Raw genomic sequence first — 20178 nt, forward strand, 5'->3', positions numbered from 1 at the left:
TGAAGAAGCTCTTCCTTTACCAACTGCCAAGAAATTACAATTTGGAAAATATCGAGCTTTTGACACCTTGTGAATCCTGAACTATTCATTGGTAAGAAGTCTCCAACATTGCTCAGCCACAAGCACTTTTTTAAAAACCTCCAGATCTCTAAACCTCATTCCACCTTCATCCTTTGCAAAACACAGATGCTCCCACTTTACTTAGCTAATACCCTTGCAATACTCTGAATTCTTCCACCAAAATTTAGAGATCATTGAATTCAAATCCGCGCAAAATGTTATAGGAAGTTTAAAGACTCCCACAGCATAATTTGGAACATTCTGAGCCACCGCTTTGATAAGGATAGCCTATCCTGCTTTTGAAAGCAATTTCTCTTTCCAGCCACTAAGCTTCTTTCTCAATCTTTCTTTTATTCCGTTAAAACAATCCTTCTTTTTCCTACCAATCATAGTTGGTAGTCCCACATATTTCCCATGAAACTCAACAATGTTTCCATTTTCCTCCTTGTTTTTCCAATTTCCGTCCCTTTGTTCTGACCCTCTGGAAATTCGTTGGGAACTCAATGAGTTTGAAGTCGAGCGTCCCTTTTTTTTTTCTTTGGACCCTTCTCTGGATGATTCTTTCACTTGTAACTTTCTTGCATTCATTGACTATAATTGTGAAGAAACAGCTTGAATCTTGTTACTGACTTCAAGACTACTTGTCTGTTTTTTCTTTGTTGGAGAGCTGATAGCATCTGAAAACTCTCTTGGGACATTTTTCTGCTTTCCGGCATCAAAATTTCTTTTATTTCCTCTATTTTCTTCCTCCTTTTCTGAAATGGAATCATAAGACTGGCTATTTGAGGATTGGGCATGACCATAGCCTCTTAGGGTAAGGAATCTTCCATATGGCTAATCTATAGCCCTTTTCTGTTGCTCTGGCACATAATTGCAATCCTGGAATATATGCACAATTTTTCCACATCCAAAGCATAATTTGGGTAATTTTTCATAGACAAATGCAACTAGATCAGTACAACCCCCAGGGAAGGTTATCCTCAATCCTCTCCATAAATCCTCATAAAACCTCCCACCAGCTCACCCCCTTCACATCGAGATATATCTATGCATTTGCCAATTCTATCTCTAATTAACCTAGCAAGCTTCTCAGTCATTTTTAAGAGGAGAACATTCCGAATTTGAACCCAGAAATCAACAAATTTTAAATTCGTCTTAGAGGGTGCCACAGTACCATCTGGCTCCTCTAACAAAACAAGTTTTTTTTATCAAATTTCCAAGGGGCAAACTTTAAAATATTTTCTTTATCCTCCGTACGTCCAAAAGTAAATAAGAAGTGGTTACCTGGGAGTTCTTTAATGTTTACTTCACCAACTAGGTCCCAAACTCCAACATCCCATTCTTAAAAGACTTCTTGTGAATTGGTTTTGGTGAGTAAATCTTTGCCACTAAACTTCTCTCTAGGATATCTTGAGCTACACCATCATATTCTTCTTCAATCACCAATGGATCGGCTTCCTTTGCTGTCAACGTAAGAATTTTGTCAAAGCTTGTTTGAACTTCCTCCATTTGAAATTGCTCCTATTTCTGAAACCTTGAGTTTCGCACCTTGGCGGAGAAAGATTGATTCTGCACCTTGGGTTGTCCGTAGTTAAAAAAACTAAGATCAGATCTTGTGAAAAACACAAGAGAAGACCAAATCTTGTGAAGAACCACATAGGAAAGACGTAGAACCTAGTAGCCACCAGGTACAGTAGCTCTTATATGATCTTATAGTTCCTTTACGCCCTCAAATGAGAGCGGTTCCACCTAGTTTCCATGGCAAAGGCAGACACTATTCATGTGAGTAGTGGCTGTTCTTGCCAAAAGTAATGTGCGTTTCCACCCATTATCATGGCAATGGGCAAATACTATTTATTTTTGATTTATTTTGTTTTAAAACCTAAACAATTAACTTGGAGAATATTTCTATTTATGCTTTGTTTATTTTTTATTTTTAGTTATGTTTTGGTTGTGGTTTTTTCTTTTAATTATATTTTGTTTGATGTATGGAATGTGTTGAAAATTTTTTATAAAAAATGAAAAATAATAGAAGGAGAAGAAATTATATGAGGATTTTGTGTTGAAAGTGAAGAAAAATGGTAGGTATTTATTATAAAAAAAAAGTTCATAATTTTTTTCACATTTTTTTGCCCAAAAAAAGCCCAGCCATTGGATTTGAAAAAAAAAAAAAAAAAAAAGCATCGGCACACCAGAACGCGCCACGTGGCATAAAAAATTTGAATTACTGTGCTGACGTCAGCAGCCTTCTGGCTCAGCCTCGGGCTGGTTTCGCCTGCAAGCTGGCCCAGTCTCGTGGGACCCATGGCCTACCCGGGCTTCACAAGCCCGTTGGAAGCTGCTTTTCGAACTCGGGCCCTGTCTTGCCAGGGCTGAGTGTTGTAGCTGGAATCGCTCGAAGAGAGAGTATTGGATATCTCGAAATTGGAAGAGTAATATATTTTTCTTATATGCATTTGGTTAAGGGCACCTCCAATGCATGGGTTTGGCTAAGACAAAAGTCAGCCCCCGCCCTAAACCCCCCCTCTAGTGTGCAAGTTCTAACCCGGGCAAGCGATGGGACCCACCATGATAGGACCCGACCCAATTTTCGCTTTGAAATTTGAGCCAAGTCCTGTGCGTGTCCGACACCTAGCAAATGTCGGGCACAAAAGACCTTTTTACCCTTCTCGTTTCAACTTCTTTTCAAATTTCCCTTAGACTTCTGCCGAAAATTCGGCAAAGTCTCCCCTGTAATTTGACCAATCCCAAAATTTTTCACCTGTTAAACAATCAATAATTTCACACCAACTACCAGAATATCTCAGATAACAGCTCTCAACTCCAGTTTTTCAACTTAAACTATATATCAGAGCATTTTCTAAGTTTCAGGGTTTCAAGGATTTTCTACCAAACTCTACCTTACGTGGTAACGCGGAAGCTTTGAATGGCCCGGTGGTGGATCCCGCGTACTTCTACGGCCTGGGGGCGAAAAACAGATTGAAAATGTGAGTGGACAAAAATAAGTTCTTGAAAACAATTTTATAAGCATAATAACCCCCATTTAAAAGTAACTTGATAAGTAAGGCTAAAGTTCACCTGTGTTTAATATAAGGTTTTCATCTGAATATAAATATAATCGTATGCCCATAGCTTCGTAAAACTGAACAATTATATAAAGATATAGAATGCGCAAATATCAAAGAAACTGGTTTGAAATAGCTGAAAATCATAACTGAATAAAAGAGCTGAAAATCCTTTGAAAATACCACCTATTTGTACCCATGTCATATCCGTTAATTCCCCTGGCAGGTCTCGGGCGCCACGCAGTCCACCCGAGCCGCAAACTGGCGAAATCAGGGGACTATGATCAGCCTGATCTGCCGGCAGATTCCTCGAGGACACCAAGTCAGCTCGAGTCGCTCTGGCAGGATGCAGGGGACCGTAGTCAGCCTGATCCGCAATCCTGGCAGGTCTCGGGGACACAGAGTCAGCCGAGCCGCAATCCTGGCAGGTCTCGGGACACCAAGTCTGTCGAGCCGCAAATCCTGGCACTCTCGGTCCGAGCGTCTCCGTAACTCATGAGGCAAAGTCAAGTGCACTGACATAAACTGAAATCGGACTAGATGTCCGTAGATATCGGTCCAACTGTGGGTAATCACCAAAGAAAATGGGTACGAGGTGGTTTTAAAATAAATTCCTTTGGAAAAATTTGATTAATAACTGAAATCTAAAATTGTGCTGCTATTTCATCTGCCATAAGCCTCAAACTCTGTTTTCTATAACTCTTTAGCATGTGTAAGTAAGCAGCACAAAACTATGGAACTATTTATGTACTAATCATGCTCGGAAACACAATAAAGCTTACTCAAGATCAAATAAAGAATTTTATTCAAATAAACTCATTTATATATAAAATCAATATAAAATCACTTATAAAATCTTATTTATAGAAATCTTTTATATAACTCATTTATATAAAATAATTCGTGAAAGAAAGTCCACTCACTGATGGTCCGAGCTCAATGGACCCTTCGAAGGTCCCTCCTGCAGGTCGACTGGACCTCTGGTGCCTGATTACCAGGAATAATAAATCAATAGACTGCTGAAATAAAAGAATTAAATTAAACACCCTGCCCCCGGCTCCTAAAAGTACGTCCACTCAACTTAAAGTTACTATTATGCTCACATTAGCTTTTTAGATAATTACAACGGTCTTAAGAGCCCCGAAGCCTCAATAAGCGATAAGCTGTCAGATAGGCCGATCCGGGACCCCGTGGGTCCACAGTCTCGGATGGCCAATCTGGGTTCCTCTGAAGGTTCCTTACAGAGAATGAACCATGTTCTGTGATTTTGGTCCGAAACGGACGGTCGGATTAGCCAAAATCGCGTTACCGCTTAAAATCCAAACCCTAGCCTCAGCGTTCGTGATTTCGGAGTATCCGGGACTCCGATTCGCAATCCGTCAAATCTTACACAACCCTGACATCATGTAGACCGACATATCCGAAATTCAGCGCGATCCGACGATTTGACGACACTGCACCCAAGGATCGCGCGATATGGAAAATCCGTTCGGGGCTCAAACGAACTCCGAATCGAGATCTGTGAAATCCTACGCGCTCGTGACGACACGAGGATCACAAAACTGCACAGAATTACTTCACCACCCTCGCCCACGCGCCCCAGCAAGCGCGGGCAGATTTGGGTGTCTAAAGCCTTACCGGGTGGGCGAAAAATCTAGGAACCAAGACTCCAAACTCCTATCCTAGGTAAAACACCCCATTTGGAGTCACTTTTGTTCTTGGACATACCCCAAAAAGTGACGGAAAATAGTAGTTTTTGGTGGCCGAAGTTTAGGCCAGATTTCAAGTCGAAAATTGATCGCTTTAGAGCTAAAATCGATCGAAACCCATACGCCCATCAGCTAGAACGTGAAAAATATCTGAGAAACCATACCTTACTCGATCGATTTGGTGGAGAAACGAATGAGAAAATCGAGCTGGAAGATCGGATGAACTCGGGCGAACCTCCATCGGAAAACATGGTTTTCCGATCAACTCCGGGCGGCCCAAGGGTTGAGGTTGGTCAAGTTTTGACGGCGAGAGGGAGACGGACCCGATGGTACCCACGGCGGAGATCAGCTCGGCCTGTGGTGGCCGGGCCGTCACCGAGAAGGTGAAGGGTCGCACGCTGGGGTGCGACGGGAGAGAGAGAGAGAGAGAGAGAGAGAGAGAGAGAGAGAGGGAAGAGAGAGAAAGTGACGGGGGAGAAGAGAGAGAGTGAATAAAAATCTGACTTTTTTTCTCAAATTACCGTTTTGCCCTTCGGGTTTTTAGACCATATCTTCTTCGTTACAGCTCCAATTCGAGTCTACTCCGTGTCTACGAACTCGTTTTGCCGCGCTCTACGCAATGGCGTAGGCGGAAGTCCCAAATTCTTTTTCGATTAAAAAGTCAAATTTTTCCCCAGTAAATAATGCGAGGGCAAAATTGTCTTTTTGCTAAAAGATATTTTCCTTACTTTTTAGATATTTTCTTTCTTTTGAGATATTTTGTTTTGGATTATTACACACCAGCCTAGGCAAGCCCACGAGCAAGGATCGAGTGAGCTGTTGCCTGAAGGCTGCTAACATTAGCCGTTGACGTCAGTGCTGACCCATAGCTACCAGAAACCAACCGCTACAAGTCACGTGGCTTCTCTTGGAGCCTCCAATCCAAAAATCTTATCCAATCCAACGACTATCCAATTTTTGGCTTAAAAAAATCGAAAAAAAATTGTAAAAAAATCAAGAAATTCTGGAATTTTTTTTTTTATAAATACCTACCAATATTATTCACTCTCCACACCAAATCTTTATACAAAATCATCTCATTCCAATATTTTTCACTTTGCACACCAAATTTTCTACTACAATATTCCATTTGTGCAAAAATACGAATAGTCTCTTCCATCGAAGCTGGAGGATCATGGACAAACGTTCGAAGCAATCAAAATCTTGGCGACGAGGTAAAAAAAAAATAAATTGCCGTTTTGTTCAATTTAATGTCAATTTTTTAATTATATATTTCTTGCATTTTTAATTTCATTTTTTTTAATAGATGATTCAAGGCAAAACAAAAAAGAGGAAAACCATTACACATGGCTCCTTAAGTGAACAATGCTCGTAGTTGGTTCCAGTGGTGCGTTTCGTGTCGAAAATAATGGCACTATTACGTCGTCTGAAGGAAAATACTCCCTCACGTCCTGATCCGGTGGAACCGCCTCCCCCAATGATTGAGTCGTCCTTGTTCTCGACTGTCTCAAACTATGAGGACCGGGAGTATTTCAATTGTATAATGAGTGAGTAGGTATTTCGATTGTATGATGAGTGAGATGTGAATTTTATAATAAATATGGACACATGGCAATTGAAAATCTAATCCTAAAATTTAATCCTAAAATTTAATCTGAAATTTGATATGAGAATTTTATAACAAATAGTGACATGTGGCAACCGAAAATATTATCAAAATTAATAGTTTAAGTATAAAAAAAAATAGAAAATCAATTAAAGTGAATAGTAATTGCATTTGCCATTGCCCTTTAAGGTGGAAACAAAAAAGGCAAGGCTGCCACTATTCACGTGAGTAGTGACAAACGTTGTCTTGCCTTTGTCTTACCCTTGCCCTTTGGAGTGTAGGTGCTCTAAGGTTTAGCTGCTTCAGCAAATTAGCAAACATTAGAGTTGTAATAACCCAAAACAAAATATCTAAAAAGAAAGAAAATATCAAAAAAAGTAAGGAAAATATCTTTTAGCAAAAAGACAATTTTACCCTCGCATTATTTAATAGGAAAAAAGTTGACTTTTTGATCGGGAAAGAATTTGGTAATTCCGATTACGCCGTTGCGTAGAGCACGGCGAAACAAGTCCGTAGACACGGAGTAGACCCGAATCGGAGTTGTAACGAAGGAGTTATGGTCAAAAGAGTCTCAGTGGCAGAACCGTAAATATTTCGAAGTTCAGTTTTATAAACCCAGCTTTCTTCTCTCTCGAACCATCTCGACCAGCCAACTTCAGACAGCGATTTCTCCCAACTCAGGCCACCGTTTCAGGCAATACCGGTCCCAAACGAACCACCTCACTTCCCTCTATCAGCCCTGCCCCTCCTCAGCCTCCATCCGCTACTGTAGTAGCCGAAAACTGCCACGAAACAGGCTGGTTCCAACAGTTTTTCTGAAAATTTTTGGGAGCTCGTTCTCTCACTTCCGACCACCAAATCAATCGAGTAAGGTAGGGTTTCTCAGCTATTTTTTCGTGTTCTAGCTTATGGGTATATGAGTTTCGATCAATTTTAGCTCTAAGGGGTTCGATTTTCGACTTGAAATCTGGCCAAAATTTCGGCCGCTTGAAACTACTATTTATGGTCACTTTTTGGGGGTTGTCCAAGAACAAAAGTGACTCCAAATGGGGTGTTTTACCTAGGGTAGGAGTTTGGAGTCTTGGTTTCGAGATTTTTCGGCCACCCGAAATCGCTTTGGACACCCAAAGCTGCCCGCGCGTGCTGGAGCGCGTGGGCGAGGGTAGTGATGTAATTCTGTGCAGTTTTGTGACCCTCGTGTCGTCACGAGCGTGTGGGATTTTGCGGATCTCGATTCGGAGTCCGTTTGAGCCCCGAACGGATTTTCCATATCGCGCGATCCGTGGGTGCAGTGTCGTTAAATATTCGGATCGCGCTGAATTTCGGATATGTCGGTCTACACGATGTCATGATCGTGTAGGATTCGACGGATTACGAATCGGAGTCCCGGATACTCCGGAATCGCGAACCCTGTGGCTAGGGTTTGGATTTTAAGCGATAACGCAATTTTAGCTAATCCGACCGTTCATTTCAGACCCAATTCGCAGAACACGGTTCCCTCGCTGTAAGGAACCTTCAGGGAAGCCCAGATTGGCCATCAGAGATCGTAGACCCACGGGGTCCCGGGTCGGCCGATCAGGCAGTTTATCACTTAGTTGAGCGTCGGACCTTCCCAAAATTGGTCCAAGTGTCTGAAAGGGCTAACGAGGGCATAAGAGTAACTTGGAAGGAGATGCACGTATTTCTAGGAGCCGGGGGCAGGGGGTTTAGTTGAAATTCTTTTTAGTCAGCAGTCTATTAATTTAATCTTTATGGGTAATCAGGCACCAGGAGCCCGACAGGATTGCAAAAGAGACCTTCGAAGGGTCAAAGTAGCTCGGACCATCTGTGAGTGGACTTTCTTTCATAAATCAGATTTCATGAATGATTTGATGTGATTTTATATAAATAAGTTTTATAAATGAGTTTATATTGATTTTATATAAATAAGTTTTTTTGAAATGAATTTATTGGATAAATTTTTTTATTTGATCTTGAGTAAGTTTTATTACGGTTCTGAACATGATCAGTACAGTAACAGTTCTATAAGTCTGTGCTGCTTATTTACAAGTTATAGAAACAGAGTTTGAGGTTGGAATCAGATGAGACAGCAGCACAACTTGAGATTTCAGTTATTATTCAAATTTTTCTAAAGGAATTTATTTTAAAACCACCTCGTACCCATTCATTTTTGGTGATTACCCAGAGTTGGATCGATGTCTACGGACATCCAGTCCGATTTCAGTTAGTCAGTGCACTTGACTTGCCTCCCGAGTTTCGGGGACGCTCGGACCGTGAGTGCCAGGATTTGCGGCTCGGCAGACTTGGTGTCCCGAGACCTGCCAGGATTTGCTGCTCGGCTGACTTCGTGTCCCCGAGACCTGCCAGGATTGCGGATCAGGTTGACTACGGTCCCCTGCATCCTGCCAGAGCGACTCGATCTGACTTGGTGTCATCGAGGAATCTGCCGGCGGGACAGGCTGATCATAGTCCCCTGATTTCGCCAGTTTGCGGCTCGAATAGCCTGTGTGACGCCCGAAACCTGCCAGGGAATTGACGGTTATGACAGGGGTACAAATAGGTGGTATTTTCAAAGGATTTTGGGTTTTCTCTTATTTAATTATGACTTTCAGTTATTTTATATCAACTTCTCCAATTTTTCGGGCATTGATACATTTATACAGTTTTGTTCAGTTATACAAGGTTTGAGTACAGTGCTTTTATACAAGTTTGATTTCAGTGTTTTATACAAGCTTTGATTTCAATGCTTTTGAATAAAATTTATCGAGCTTGATTATGATTTACATGGAATGCTTTGAGTTTAGAAGGCTTTAAATGGAATGTACGTATTCAGTTTATTTAACAATTTTTATAGTGGGGGTTATTATGATTGTTAAACTGTTTTCAAGAATTCTTATGTTCGGTCCACTCACATCTTCAAACTGTTTTCACCCCCAGGCTGTAGAAGTACGCGGGATCCACCACCGGGCCAATTATAGCTTCCGCACCAAGGTAGAGTTTGTAGAAAATCTTTGAAAACTTGAAAACTTTAAAGTATGTTCTGATATCTAGTATTAGTGGAAAACTGGAGATGAGATCTGTTACTTGAGATGTTCTGGCTGTTGGGATGGATTTACTGATTGTTTAGCAGGTGGAAAATTTTGGGATTGGTCAAAATACAGGGGAGACTCTGCCGAAATTTCGGCAGAAGTCTAAGGGCATTTTAAAGAGAATTTGAAACAAGAAGGGTAAAAAGGTCTTTTGTGCCCGACATTCGCCAAGTGTCGGACACGCACAGGACTTGGCTCGAATTCCAAAGCGGAAATTGGGTCTGGTCCTGTCAAGAGTGATTGGGGAAAGAGAAGAGGCAGCTCACGAAGGTTGTCCTAAGTTCAAATATTGGAAGATTGGAAGATATTACAAGTCACAAGTTCAACAGTATCTACCAAATCTAGATATATTTGTTATTTTTTTCACATTTTAATGTCACACTTTTTTATGCATTAAAGATGAGAGACCATGATTATAGAACATTAGAAAAAATACCAAGTTCGAATGTCATTTTTTAATACAAACGATAGTTTAAATTACAAGAAGATAGAGACCATTTAAAGCCGTTTTTCATTTGGCTAGACTCTATTTGCGGAAGAGTGCTGTTAAATGAACCCTAAAATTAATTGAGTACACCCTACTACAAAAGTATTTATTGAATTACTGATTTACCCTAATATAAAATGATCAAAAAGGATATATGGAATTCTGAAACAAATATAATTTTAATAAGTACACCCTACTAACCATATTCAACCCTAATCAAGAGATTGCTTGGTGCCCATCTTTGCGATCCGCAAGTCAGAGTGACTTTTTGGGGTTTCTTCTTCTTTCTTGTGCTGCTGATTCCGCTTCTGATATGAAGTTCCTTATGCTCTAGTGGGGCTTGGAGCAAATGAAGCCTTTCTTCTTTCTTCTCGGAACTATTTCTTGGCAATTTGGATTAGACAACTTAAAAAGCAGCCTTCAGTTCGGTGACACATCTACTCGACGTTGGACAACTTTTAGAAAGGTGCTTTTGACTTGGCTGTTGTCAATGTCAACTAGTTTTGCATATTGATTGGACAGCTTAAAAAGTAGCCTTGCTGTTTCTTGATGTGAGTAAATAACAAGGTTTCAATATGTCCTGTACTTTAGAATCCAATTAGTCTTTAATTTTGCATATAAGCTATACATGGTGAAATTTTATTTTAGTTTATTGTTTCATGACAGAACTTCATATAAATTAGTTAATTGATTATTAAATTCTATTTCTTCCTCATATGGTGAAATTTTCGCTTTCGCCGTGGCCTGAGGCATAGCTCAGGAATTATTGCGCCATTTGAATTGCTTATTTATTTATTTATGTATTTGAATTCCTATCCTAAGGAGTTTCAAAGCCTCTTTTTGTACTTTTGAATTTATGCAGATTTGTAAATTGGGTTTGAAATTTTGGAATAGATGCTTCATACATTTCAAGGGAGTCATCAAATGGGGTATTAATTTTGATTTTGATTCTGATTTTTTTTTTTTTTTTGGTTTAGGCTAAATCGTGTTTATCGAACAATGACGAATATGAGGATTTTTTTTTACAGCATCCAGAAGATGCATCTAAGCAAAACACCGTTTTTTTGTCCTACAATGGTTTTAAGAAGCACCTCTCAAGTGCTTCTTCCAAAACCACTCCAAGTCCTTTTGGATATCACCCAAAGCACTTTTGCAACTTTTGCCAAACACCATTTTTAAAAGACAAACGCTTTCACCCATTTAGAAAAGCTTTTCACCGCTCCAAAAGCACTCTCAAACGAGCCCAAGTTATTTAATTTCATACTTGAATGAATTAGTTGATTTAAGATTGTTATAGGAAAATTAGAGGTATACCGATTCTTGTCCTAGAGGGATTAGGAAAGAAATTCAATTCTCCTCATTCAATTTAGATTTGGATTTCTAGAAGTCTAATTGAATTTGAATAAGTGTAATTTCCTAATCCACTTAAAATTAGGAATTCAGCCTTAGGACATGTAAGCCAACTCTATATCTATAAATAGGGTGTGACAAGGCTTACTTTAGGAAGAAAAACCAGACAGAGACAACCGAAAGTTTTGAGATTAGTTCTAGGGTTGCAAAAGTTATGTAATCTCTATTATTAATCAAATGCGCGGTGATTTCTCTACCTAAAGAAATCACAACTGGACATAAGCAAAAATTTTGCCGAACCAATATAATTCTTGTGTGTTTCCAAGTTTTCTAATATTTGCTAGTTTAGTCTATTGCCGTTGGTTATATTAAAAAACAAGATCTAGTGTGCGGGTTATTTAACAAGAAGAGCCATCTACCGTTCCAAACCGATCCGCTCCCAGGCCTGAAAAGAACCATAAAATAAAAGAACCCTGTGCAATCACACGAGCAGGTTACACCCTGCAAGGCCCCCTGCCCAGCATTTTTTTTTTTTTTTGGTTCGAAACCACTCGTCGGCATCAGTTCTAGCTTTTCTGTAAAATTACATACATGAACTATGCATCTCCAGAACAGCACAACTCAGTAGAGACAGCTGTTGAAGCAAAATTAGGAACTTGCGAGAATTTTATGATTTCAACTGGAACAAACTGCCTTGCAAAAAGGGGAAAACCTATGTAGCAACCTCTGAAAGAAAGCATGTAAAGAGAGACACTGCATCTTGCAAATGACTTGCGCGAAGGTCTTCTGGAATGGGAGCACTAAAAACGGTGTCAAAACAACTTAATTGAACATCTCGTGTTGGGCCATCTCCAATATCAGATAAAAGCAAATTGCATATCTCATCTGCCATCTTTGAATAAACTACCCTGTAACACATTGTTAAATACATAAATTTCATAACCGTAGAGCTATACCACCTTAAAATAAATAGGCGTCATGTGGAGAGGTATCAACAATAATAAAAACAAAAGTTAATGTATCATATCACTAACAAACATAAGTTAAAGTGTCTGAATAAAACCAAACATCCGAGTCAAGGTTTGTTGAGCATACCTCACGTCAACGGGTAGCAGGACACCCCAAACAGCCAAAGATCGCTTTAACTGACCAAGAAACTCTCTACATGCAGAATTTTTGCTTTCAAGAGAATCCTGCAGTAAACATTACAGAGTGCTCAGCACTCATTCGAAAAAGAAGGACCAAATGACAATCACAGTTTATATTTGAGAATATGGCATCAAGTTGGGTCTGGTTTGAGTTTGTCATTTTCCATTGTATTTCACAGGATAAAAATATCATCACTTGTTCAAATCCTTTCCGACATGAAAAAGATCTTGTAGCATGGAGTAAATTACACAAAGATTTAGCAATAACAATCAAGTCCTTTTTAGTACAGTAGCAAAAAATGGGGCTATATATAAATTTAGTAATAGGGCTTTAAGCTATTTCCTTATCTTCATTCATGCTCATCTTGTTAGCCTCCTGCTACCAAGATAAGTACAATCGGAAGAGCAAGAAGTGCATCAGCATCTGGCCCAATATTACTAGTAAAGACCCACTCTATCAAAGCAGGCATACCATGCACAGATGCTATATATTTTCATTTTGGACAGATGTTGTATATTCAATTACTTTATTATCTGACTCTGAGCCACATTTAGACAGCCTAAGCCAAGCCAATCAGTCAAACTTAAGTACAACTGTTAGGCACAATGTGTTCCAGCTTAAGCCTTAAATTATGAGAAACGGAAACCTAGCAATAGAGCAAACCAAGCTTTGGTGTTTAAACAATGCAATTGCTAGTTAATATATTGCAGGTTGCCTATTGATGCAGATCTACCCAATATTTAAAATAACAGCCATATCATATAGAATAATCTGCCATACCAGTTCGTTCATGGTATTGTCCGCTTCCTGCAATGAACTTCTAATTAGATAGAATGAAATATAAATCCCAGCTCCCAGGTCCCAATTTTCAATTTCTGATTTGTAGTCCTCCATGGAAGTTGCAAGCCTCCAAATCTCTGAGTGTTCGGCTGTATGAAAAAAAATTATACATTAATATCAACTGAAGCAACTGTGGTCCAGATCGAGTGCGTGATTAGTTAAAATATTAACTTTGTAAATCAAGTCAGTTAAAGGTACATTTTCCCTAAACAAATCAACTACCTGCTTAAAGATTCACTAGGTCCAATGATACTCAATTATCATGTAGAATGCTAACGATTATAAACTGTTCAAGCTATATGCATACACTTAGAAACGGAATGAAAAGTATATTTTTCTATAACAGATTCCTCATTGTGATTCCATCAAAGTATGTCCAGAAACTTAAGAAAATACATAATGACACTAAATGGAACATAGAAATTATTAATCCATACCAGACAAGAATAATTTGTGGGCAACAGAAGTTACGAAAATAGTGTGTGCTTTCTGCCAATTTGCACATTGAAGAAAGTGTTCAAGGGCCTTTGCAAGATCCCCATAGTAATTGAAATAAACAGCCTGCAATCCAGGAAAATATTAGTCATTCACCAACAGAATAATATGCTCCATAAGTTGGAAGACAGAATTCCAATTCCATTTCCAAGACTTTCGTATAAGTAGCCACAGATAAATTAATCGAGAACATCAGACATCAAATTTTTAGCTAGGAAGCTTAAACTGTGATCTTTTGACGAGAATCATCACAGGGAACCCCAAATCCTGGGATTCGAAAACTGGAAATTGATAAGTTCTAGCCTCGTACGGGTTGTATATATGACAATGATAATCTTATTGCCTATATCAGCAATTCAGAACATTCCATGATTTGTATGTTAGAATTGGTGATGAGAATGGACAGACATCCAATTGCCTCTATCAGCAATTCAGAACATTTGTTATCGCATGATATATTAAGTTTCACCTAGTGCATACAAGTTGAAAAGGGAGGTTTAGATAAACAATATCCCTGAACAATTCACCGTTGTTTTGTCTTACTATGTTACATGACTTGTGAACCTGAAGAAAATAAAAGTCATAAGCAGCAGACTGGCAGCCAACAGATTTTTTCTCAATGAAAGACTCCCAACTCCCCAGAAATAGAAAAGAAAAATATGAAGCATAGGATTTCAAAATCTTGTTTCATAATCTTTGGTTCGCAAATTTAGGGTCTATTTGGATGGAAGACTTTAAATGAGGGATTTAAATCTGAGATTTCGTTTGGATCATTAGTTAAATCCATGAGGGATTTAAATTTGAGTTTTTCGTTTGGATCATTAGTTAAATCCAAATATAAATTTGATTATTCAAGACAGGGAAAAAATGATATTTGAAATCCCTCAATTTTATAAAATAATCAAATTTATGTAAGGATTTTATAAGCATAAGATATTAATATTTGAAAATCCAATAAAGCATTTTGCATTGACAAGTCAAATCCAAATATCTCATTTAAAATCCTTCCATCCAAATGGACCCTTAAAAAATTTCAAAATAAGATGAAAAGACTGAAAACTTAAAGGAGTTTTAAAGTAAGAGTAATTGTAATAACAAACCATTTTAAACTCGGATAAGGGTTTCAAACTGAACATAGAGTCAACCATTGCCAACAAGCTACCAAGCTTATCATTTTTTATAAACAAGATTTACGTTCTAAGTATGATAAGATGATAGAGGGAGCCACAATCGAGTTTGGCATAAATTGAATCAGAAAGATGCAAAAAATATGACATACCATAGCCTCATGAAGCCATGCCTTAGGAATACCCAAGTTCTCAATGGCTTGGCGTTGTGATTCTTGAGAACTCCAGGATTCACAATATTGGAACAAGATTTCCCGAATAAGATTAGCATGGACATATGGAAAATCTTCACAATGGGGCATGTGAAGGACCACATAGATGGCCCAATGACATTTCCCAAAACACAACAGCTGGGAAACAAATCCCATGTCAAGAACATGAAGATCTTTAGAGCTGATAGCCCCAACTGCTTCCAACACTGCACGCTGATGCCAGATCATATGGTAATCAAGCGGATCATGTGTTGATGAAAAGGCACTGAGCATGCTCTTTAGAAAGCCAACTTCACTTTCTTCACTGGCATGAAGCAGCATAAGATAATATGATAGGTCATAACGTTTTACCGCATTAAAATTCTCAGACTCTTCTACCAGTCCTTCATCAATGTAAATCGGAACAGGGTATGGAGCCTTACCCTCGTCAAGAAGATGTCGATAAGTGCGAAAAACAGTGGGCAATGAGGTGCTAGGTGCTAATTGATACCACATCAATAACCCTAGAAACCTCTTCCAATCAACTTTAACATCATGAAAAGCATCGTCGATATTACCAGCAAGCAACTCATAAAGCCTTATCCTGTCTTTCTCAATGAAACTGAAATCCAGCCCATTGCTCCTCCAACGATCAAGCTGTTGAGCCATGTCAGAGCGATTGACTATGGACCCTCCAGCCTGACTTAACAAACATGCCAATCTCACATCTCCCCGAGAAGCAGCCAGTTCCACAGCAGCATCCAATTGGCGCCCACTCAGAAGTAATAATATGTATTCCAGATAACTGGACTCATTCAAGGAGCTCATTCTTTCTTGTACTCGATGGCATACATTCTCTTGCAACCAATAACTAAACTCTGCCCTCCGAATAAGAGGTAATGCTTCCAGGTCGACTTCTTGAGAAGCTTCCTTCACATCCTGCACCATTTCTTCCTCATTATCAGCACCCAATGATTTCATTTTCCCACCATTTTCCCTATCAGAAAAAAGAACTTTTATCAGTTCCCAAATCATTATTTGGTGTGTCAAACCCAAACGAGCAGAGGAAGATAGCCTAGGAACTTCCAGCTGCTTCTCAATAATATCTACATAGCTCCTGCAAATCTCTGAAAGCATCAAGCGATTAGAGACAACCCTCTGCAGCCTTAGGTTGAAGGATCCAACTTCAATCTCTTCTGTCTGATGAAGTAATCCCATGTGAAAATCTAGTGGAGAATCAATAGCCGTGTCAATAAGTTCCTCTCTAACTTTGTTATTTTCATCCCTAACAACATTGTCAATAGCAACCTTCTCTAAATTGATTGTGGATGATAACATCATTTGAGAACCAGTACTCCCTACAGGTGTTCCAGCATGGACTAGGGTTCCATTTGGACCCCATCCTACTCGAAATGACCTACCCATCAACAGACCTGCATCAACTATGTTGCGACAATGTCTTTTAGTCACTGGTGTTTCATGCTTGAGATCAAGCTTAAAACCTTCTTTTAGTATCTTTGGAGGTATGACCTTATTTTCTTGGGCCATTAGAATGGCCCCAGGAGAGTTTGAGTCAAAACTACCATGCTTATACTCGAGCAATGCTAATGGGGTTTTTCGAACAGGTGGTGGAGTAGATCTATCACTCATCCTCTGAGACGTATTTTGTAAAGGAGGTCTTATGTATTCTCTACCAAAGGATGGATTATAATGTGCAGGTACTTGATTCAACTCCTCAGCTTCCTCTTCCCCATCAGGAAACATCAACATTCTCATTTCTTTCATCTTTACAGGGTCAAGCCCAAGATGAGCAGGAAGAGAATGAGAAAGCACAATTCCAGTGGGATCCATTTGGGTTTCTTCATCAGCATCAGAAATCTCACCATGGTTCCTTTCCACAAGATCTTGAGCTGCAGCAGCATCTTCCATCATGATGTCTTCTTCATCATCTTCACTCAATCCAAATCTGCTGAAATGGTGAACAAAAAATTTCCATTCCCCGTTTTCTGGATTAAATGAAATAAACTGAGCTCCTTGTCCCTCCACAATCTGCCTCAATTTTTTCACACTATTATCTTTCTGTCTCTTATCCATATTTGATGGTCTTGTTTGTAGCACTAAAGTTACTTCAGCAGGCTTGTTAAGGCCTTGTCCAACCAAAGGTTTGGCAGTTTCATCTTCATATACAATAACCTCATGTCTGCGGAACTTCACAATTTTATCTAATTCCAATCTCCTAATGTCAGTCTTCCCAAGATATTTGATGGATCCATAACCGAATCTTCCAACTGTAAAGTCCAAAACTCGACTAGAAAAACCAGGATCTGTATGTTCTTGAGCAGCCAATTCCTTCAAAGAGGGCTGCGTGTAGTAATCAGCTTCTTCTAAAGTTGGTAAATAGGGTAAGGAAGCTTCAAGAGGACTAAATGTCTCACACAACGAAATGCCAGTGTTCGAAGATATCCTTCTTTTTTTGTGTTGGCACACAATTAGTGCATTACAAGTTCCAGAATCAATGCCCATTCTATAGGTTCACTTCTTGTATCATAAAGTTCAGAAAACGTTCCTAAAAATGTGAAATAAAAGACAAAGTTTAATCATAATCATTATAAATAAACAAAAAATAGTGCTTTCAATAGCATTGCATCCATCGAAATACTCTAAATACGTGAAGCTACACAGTACTTGCAGTATAAAATCGTCAAAAATATTCCAAAAATCAAATACAACATAAACTCATTTAAGAAAACTACTTTGGATTTCAGGTACGAACAGCCATTTCCTAAGAAACCATAAACCTGTGACCAGCTTGCCCTAAAGAAGATTCAAATGATTTAAACTGAACCCAACTCTATGAAACTTCTGAGAAACGAAAGAATAAAATAACAAAAGAGAAACATCAGGCTCACAAATGGTGCTGGACAGCTGCCCACAGTTACTAAGAACTGTTAAAAAAAAAGGTGTCAAACCCTGAGGCAAAAGTGAGAAAAATACATGGGTCGTTAATACAGATAAATTGAGAATTATGGAAGAATAGTCCTTTCACTGATGGGAAAATTTAAATTTTAAAATTAAAAAACAGCTAAAGCATGATTCAAGCAATAATAAATACAACGTATTACCCAACAGAAAGAATAATGCAATGCTTGAGCAAATTACTTGTACAAATAAAATCAGTGTTTTTAAAGGCATGCCTTCGGGCGCGTCGGAGCGAGGCGGCAGGAAATCTCCAGAGGTGGTCGGCTGTTTCACGAGTTGCACGTTTAGCGCGGGGAAGGTGTAAGCGCGGGGAAGGTGTAAGGAGGTGTCGCAAGGCGTGGCCAGGCGGAGCGAGGCGTGCCAGATCTGGACACTTCTGAACCTGAAGAAATTTTGTGAGTATGCAAATTGGCTGCAACTCTGCGAGGAAGACAACTAACGTGTTTTCTTTTTAGGTTTAATGTAATGAAACGACGTCGTTTCGATTGCAGTGTTTAAAAAAAAAAATTCTAAATGAAACGACGTCGTTTCACTTGGAGTGTTTTGATTTTAAAAATAGGCGAGTTTCTGTTTTTTTTTTTTTTTTTTCTTACCTTTATTGTAATAAACTTAAGGCAAGGAGAATTAATATCTTCATTGCCTTTTCTAAATCCAGGCGGATGTAGCTTTATTCTACTTATTTTTTTTTTCTTTTTTAAATTAATATATTAATGCATGGAATTATCTATAAAGCAAAGACAAAGAATGGTGAAACATTTTAATAAAAAAAAAAAAAATAGAATGGTGAAACATTCAAAATACCAAAAAATGCCCTTGGTTAATTCAAACATTAAGAATTGAAATTATTAATTAAATAAAGATAATATGGTAAATTCACATTTTTATATTAAAAAATTTTAAATTAAAAACAAAATCAGATAATAACTACCCATATTCTCTTTTCTTAATACTAAAAAAAAATATTAATAATAATATATAAAAAAAACCAATTGGCACATGCATGAGCATGTGCCAAGGAGCTAGTATATGTATATAGTACAACCCTAATGTCTACCCTTACCAGATAATCTCCATTAATTTCAAAAATTCTCTTCATCTTTCCACTGCAAGTAAGCCATTTTATTTGTAATTTGAGGTTCTGTATAATTTTTTTTTTCAATATATTAGTTATTTTATTTGTTTATGTGATATAGTAGAAATTTGACGTACATGCATCATACTTATATCTTAGAAATATTAATGATGTTGTTTTATAGCTATGAATCGAAAAGATCTTGCGTGGAAGTATGCAAAAGAAATAGAGGGGGGAAAAAACTTGAGATGCACATTTTGTGATCAAAGATGCGGTGGAGAAATTTCTAGACTTAAGCATCATTTGGGTCAAACTCATCATAGTATGCAACCATGTAAGAAAGTTCCTGAGCATATGAAAAAAAAGTGTGCCACAACTTTGAAAAATTTTCAACTTGAAAAAAGAAAGAAAAATGAAATGCTTAGAGAGATTGGGGATGGCACACTAGAAATGTTGCAGTTGATGAGGCTCTTAGAGCATAACCTAAATCAAAAGAACCAACGAATAGATTTGTCACTTTAGAAGCTCGGCAAAATACATTAAATTCAGCATACAAACAAGAAGAAAGAAAGGAAGTTTGTCGAAAGATTGGTTGTTTTTTCTTCTCTAGAGCACTCCCATTTAATATTGTAAATGATCCATTTTGGCTACCTATGGTGGAAGGGATTGCCGCATATGGTGTAGGATTTAAGCCTCCATCAATGCATGAGCTGAGGACTTTGATCCTTAAAGAAGAAGTTGGATGCATCACGTAGGGGAATATTGTTAGACAGCGACACTAAAGATAAACTCGCCTACTTGAAGCAAAAGCGTCAGTGGATCTTTAATTTATTTTTTTTGTAAGTTCAGTGTAGATGAGGAGAATAGGCTTGCTAACTTGTTCTGGAGAGACTCTACTTCACTTTTGGATTATGTTGCCTCTGGAGACGTCCTCATGTTAGGGTTGATCTTATATATTG

General features: G+C 38.5%; 1 protein-coding gene across 3 annotated transcripts; it reads right to left on the minus strand.

Moving 5' to 3' along the window:
- Window positions 1-11808: 11808 nt before the first annotated feature.
- Window positions 11809-18558, minus strand: LOC117618616 (nuclear pore complex protein NUP96). Of its 3 annotated transcripts, none has more exons than XM_034348264.1 (6): window positions 18363-18558; window positions 15130-17734; window positions 13793-13916; window positions 13296-13444; window positions 12462-12559; window positions 11809-12274 (listed from the first exon to the last, which is right to left on the minus strand). In XM_034348264.1, exons 2-6 carry the CDS (start codon window positions 17689-17691, stop codon window positions 12079-12081), a joined length of 3129 nt encoding a protein of 1042 aa, XP_034204155.1. In that variant the 5' UTR covers window positions 17692-17734; window positions 18363-18558; the 3' UTR covers window positions 11809-12078. The 3 variants fall into 3 exon arrangements, with proteins under 3 accessions (XP_034204155.1, XP_034204156.1, XP_034204157.1); XM_034348265.1 differs by having other exon boundaries at window positions 11976-12274; window positions 18328-18558; XM_034348266.1 differs by lacking the exons at window positions 11809-12274; window positions 13793-13916.
- Window positions 18559-20178: the final 1620 nt, after the last annotated feature.

This window comes from Prunus dulcis, chromosome 2 (assembly GCF_902201215.1).
Source record: "Prunus dulcis chromosome 2, ALMONDv2, whole genome shotgun sequence".
Taxonomy (NCBI): domain Eukaryota; kingdom Viridiplantae; phylum Streptophyta; class Magnoliopsida; order Rosales; family Rosaceae; genus Prunus; species Prunus dulcis.

Excerpts from the sequence above, each read along its gene's own strand:
- LOC117618616 (XM_034348264.1), bottom strand. The coding sequence starts at position 17,691 with ATGGGCATTGATTCTGGAACTTGTAATGCACTAATTGTGTGCCAACAC. Across the intron at positions 13,917-15,129 it reads CATGGCTTCATGAGGCTATG|GCTGTTTATTTCAATTACTA; the intron begins GTATGTCATATT and ends CCTGGATTGCAG. Across the intron at positions 12,275-12,461 it reads CTGCTACCCGTTGACGTGAG|GGTAGTTTATTCAAAGATGG; the intron begins GTATGCTCAACA and ends AATGTGTTACAG.